This window comes from Palaemon carinicauda, chromosome 18 (assembly GCF_036898095.1).
Source record: "Palaemon carinicauda isolate YSFRI2023 chromosome 18, ASM3689809v2, whole genome shotgun sequence".
NCBI lineage: Eukaryota > Metazoa > Arthropoda > Malacostraca > Decapoda > Palaemonidae > Palaemon > Palaemon carinicauda.
The window spans coordinates 37,638,068-37,643,067 of NC_090742.1; the positions used below are offsets into that span (position 1 = coordinate 37,638,068).

Genomic DNA, 5,000 nt, shown 5'->3' on the forward strand with positions numbered 1-5,000 from the left:
TAAATTGGTCGATAATTCATTATTAAGGCCCTGTCCTTAAAATTCTTTTTAAAAAGTTCTCGATTTAGGTACAATTACCATTATATAAAGATGAACCAGTCTCATGATCACAAGATCAATTAGTTGGGTTGAGTACATACTTGTGAATTTTCAGTGGGGAAAACCTTGAAGATATACTATGAAGTAAGTACTGAAAGAAGTTGGAGAGCTGAGGCGGAAGAAAAGAGGAGGAAATACAGGTTAACTAGGATGCTAAAAAGTGGTCGTGAATAGGAGCATAAGGGACACTGCAAAGGCCCCTAACTAATGCCTACAGTTCACCGCAAATTCTATTTTGTTGAACTGGTTGCCACAAGTGTTGTTTTATAGTTTATATATGGCTACTTTATTTTAACGTTGTTTCTGATCTTAAAATATCTCCTATTTTCATTCATTATTTATATATACTTTAGTTTATTTGCTATTCCCTTGTTTCCTTTCCTCACTGGGATACTTTCCCAGTTGGAGCCCTTGTGCTTGTAGCATCTGCTTTTCCAACTAGGGTTGTGGCTTGGCTAATAATATTAATAATAATAAAACTCCACTGTTGCACCGAAGTACTACAACTACTACTTTGCACCGAACTATTACTACTACTACTACTACTAATAATAATAATAACTCCACTGTTGCACTGAACTACTACTACTACTACTACTACTAATAATAATATTCTTAACATATTCTCTGCTGTCCTCATACACCTGACAACACTTAAGATTACCAAACAATTCTTCACCCAAGGGGTTACTGCTCTGTAATTTTTCAGTGGCCACTTTCCTCTTGGTAAGGGTAGAAGAGACTCTTTAGCTATGGTAAGCAGCTCTTCTAGGAGAAGGAAACTCCAAAATCAAACCATTGTTCTTTAGTCTTGGGTAGTGCCATAACCTCTGTACCATGGTCTTCCACTGCCTTGGGTTAGAGTTCTCTTGCTTGAGGGTACACTCGGGCACACTATTCTATCTTATTTCTCTTCATCTTGTTTTGTTAAAGGGTTTATAGTTTATATAGGAGATATTTATTTTAATGTTGTTACTCTTAAAAATTTAATTTTCCTTTTTTTTTCCTTTCCTCACTGAGCTATTTTCCCTGTTGGAGCCCCTGGGCTTATAGCATTGTGCTTTTCCAACTAGGGTTGTAGCTTAGCAGTTAATAATAATAATAATAATAATAATAATAATAATAATAACTCCACTGTTGCACTGAACTACTACTACTACTACTACTACTACTACTACTGCTACTACTACTACTAATAATAATAATAACAATAATAAAAATAATGATAAAATTTGATAGCCTGTAAGACTTCCCTTGTCAATCGAGAAGACTTCTAAAAGTTGTTTACTATTTTTGTAAACTTGTTTTTTCTTATTCAAATCTTTTTATAACGGTAAGACTGTGATTATTTCCAACGACCAGCTCAGAAATAAATGGTTTCAATTTTGGCCGACTGAAGCTTACGTAAACAATGTTATGAGGATTGCATATGCTTGATACTCAAATATTTTATTTATCTGCTCATATTTGCGACACTGTTTAACACATATGATGTTTCTTGTGCAATGATTAAGTACTGAAGCAAATTTATTATGTAGTTCAATCCTTGTTTGTTCTTTAATTGTACAAATGAAGATACTGAATCATAATCAACGCTGAAAATATTACATAGAGCTAATTAACCTTTTAAAGAGAACAGGCTGCGACCTTACATGAGGAATTTATTACAAATTATTACTGTGATTTCGACCTTTGCATAAAAAATGTGTTAAAAATTGTTACTGTACTTTTTGGAGTTAGAAGATTTTTTGGGTTATAAGATTTTTTTCATAAAAAAAATAGTTCTATCTTAATATTTTCTTTTTATATTAAAAAAAAAAAACAAATACGATCACAGTTATGCTTTAAAGATATGAATCTGTTATAATCGCATTTTTCATTTCAGCCACTTTTCATTTCTAGTTGGAAAAGCCTCCTGATTTAAGAGGAGATGCGCTGTAACCCAATACGGCGAGAATGCTCTTTTTTTTTCTCTTTTTCTTTTTGTAAGTAAAGGAAAATTTTACGTACAAATGGCCAGACCATGGTGGTTTCGTTTAAAAGAGTGATGCCATTTTTAATATTCCTTTTATAGATACTAAAAAACGTAAGCTTGAAAAGCAACTTTTAAATTATGTAAATGGGATAAAATATTTGAAATGGGAATACTTATCACAAAAGTCTCATATGTAATGGAAACGCGTGGTCATCAGGAAAGTAGATTTGAGAGAGAGAGAGAGAGAGAGAGAGAGAGAGAGAGAGAGAGAGAGAGAGAGAGAGAGAGAGAGAGAGAGACTCACCTGTAAAATGCTGATGACGATAAGAGCAGTTCCCGCTTTGAAGTAATCAGACCTGATCATTGCCGGAAGTATTTCTAAGCAACCCTGAAAAATAGACAATTATATTTATTTCCATTCTAAGAGAAAGACCCGATGCAGGCATTATTTTCCCAGTTATAAATGAAAAGCCTAAATATTAAAAGTTTCTCAATACTACTCAATAATTAAATTTGTGGTTACGAAGAAATCGGCGACTGATACATTACCCAAGTAACGATATAAATAAATATATTGAAAGGATTATTTCTAGGGTGAGCCTCTTAGCAACTGCTACTCTATATAGACCTATATATATATATATATATATATATATATATATATATATATGCATTCATACATACATACATACATACATACACACACATATATAATATATTATAATATATATATATATATATATATATATATATATATATAAATTCAAGAAATGAAGCAAGTTTTTTGCAATGCTATATATAGAAAAATCAGCAAATATTTGGGCAATCCTCTCTTGTCATACATTTTTTTCAACTTACATTAATGTGAAACTACGTTTACATTTGGTTGATGACTTACCTATGAACATTTATTATTCAAAAGGCGATCTATTTGCCTTGCTTTTCTCTTTTGAACATAATAATAATAATAATAATAATAATAATAATAATAATGATAATAATAATAATAATAATAATAATAATAATAATAACAACTGACAGCTTGTATTCTTGAAATATTAAATACTACGTCTATTCCCTCATGATAAATCAGGATTTCTAATAAAGAACAAGATTTAAAAAAACACCCGAGACGCCATTCTACCACAATTCTCGATTTAGTTCAGACAGCTGGTGCGTTGTCTCACTTTCACTAGACTCAGATGGTGCTGCGAAATTTGAACGTAAATATGGACCCAGGAACCTCGAGTCTCTACCACCTGTTTGTGTATTTACAACTGGGAGGGTTTGTGTCCTTAGATGCTTATGTTTTGCCCTTTTTTTTTTTTTTTTTTTTTTTTTTTTTGAGAGAGAGAGAGAGAGAGAGAGAGAGAGAGAGAGAGAGAGAGAGAGAGAGAGAGAGAGAGAGAGAGAGAGAGAGAGAGCACTCAGCATACATCAAAACATCAAAGTATGCATGATACACTTAAATATTTCAGGTAATTCTATTTATGAAGGAAATTCATACCAGCATATGCGAATTGAAAAAAGATATAATGCTAAAAAATCCTAGATAGATAGGGATTGAAAAATCCTAAATAAGGAATCCTAAACGATTTGAGGTTATCATAGAAACCGTAAATAATGAGGTTTTAAAATCCAAAATAGTGTGAGGTTATTCCTACATTACTTATTATACCAAGGTTAAGATATCAACCAATTCAGAAATCAGATTGCAATAAAATAATTTACAACGACTCTTAATAACTGTACTATATACTTACTATATACATACTGAAAACATTATGACAAAAACTCCTTTAGACATACTGTCGTTTTTAATAAACTTAACAACAACAACAACAACAATAATAATAATAATGATAATAATAATAATAATAATAATAATAATAATATCTATCATTATTATCACTATTATATAACCATCCTCTGCACAAATCAACCACAACTGCACATGAAGCCACATTAATGACTTCATATCATGAAATGAAGCAGATTTATTATACTAGTCAGAAGATTTATAACTCCGAGAGCAGCTTACTTTCAGGTGAGGCCACGCGAACGTGTTCTCGCACTGGATTTCAGTGAAGGAGGCTACCGTGGATGCCTGGAAGAGAGACAAACTATTAATTTCGTGGGATACGAGAGGAAATATAGATGATAAAGAGAGGGAGGAAGAGGAAGTAGATGGTTCAATTGGGGGTCAAGTCTTATTTTTATTAAGAGTTGTTATTCTTTTTTTATTATTATTATTAATCAATTTCGTGGGATACGAGAAGAAATATCGATGATAAAGAGAGGGAGGAGGAGGAAGTAGATGGTTCAATTGGGGGTCAAGTCTTATTCTTATTAAGAGTTGTTATTCTTTTTTTTTTATTATTATTAATCAATTTCGTGGGATACGAGAAGAAATATCGATAATAAAGAGAGGGAAGAGGAGGAAGTAGATGGTTCAATTGGGGGTCAAGTCTCTTATTTTTATTAAAAGAGTTGTTATTCTTTCTTTAGATTAATTAATTTCGTGTGATACGAGAAAAACTATAGATGATAAATAGAGGGAGGAGGACGAAATAGATGGTCCATTCGAGGGTAAGTCACTTATTTCTATTTAAAGTTGTTATTCTTCTTTAAATTAATTAATTTGGGTTTTAAGAATAAAATAAAAATTAAAGTAAAAATATATTTTAAAAGTACTGAAAAGGAAAATCTTATTTGGAACAAAGCAGAATTTGAGGCTTGTACCTTTTGTATCAGGGGTAAGCAAAACTACTCGGATAGTGATGGGTGTCTCGAAACAAGAGGAGCTAAATAAATAGGCTTGGGAGGGGAAGTAGGAAAAGGAAATAAATGAAGAAACGGTAAATATAGATGATAAAAAGAAGACATTGAATAATGGAGGAGTGAAAAGGGTTAAGGTAAATTTAAG

General features: G+C 31.7%; 1 protein-coding gene across 1 annotated transcript in view; it reads right to left on the bottom strand.

Annotated features, from left to right (window-relative positions):
- Positions 1-5,000, bottom strand: part of LOC137657047 (CD151 antigen-like) — a 134,076-nt gene that overhangs the window by 1,567 nt on the left and 127,509 nt on the right. The window contains exons 7-8 of the mRNA XM_068391408.1: positions 4,116-4,181; positions 2,379-2,462 (exon numbers count right to left, since the gene is read on the bottom strand). Coding sequence (XP_068247509.1) covers positions 2,379-2,462; positions 4,116-4,181 — 150 coding nt within the window. The remainder of the gene's footprint in view (positions 1-2,378; positions 2,463-4,115; positions 4,182-5,000) is intronic.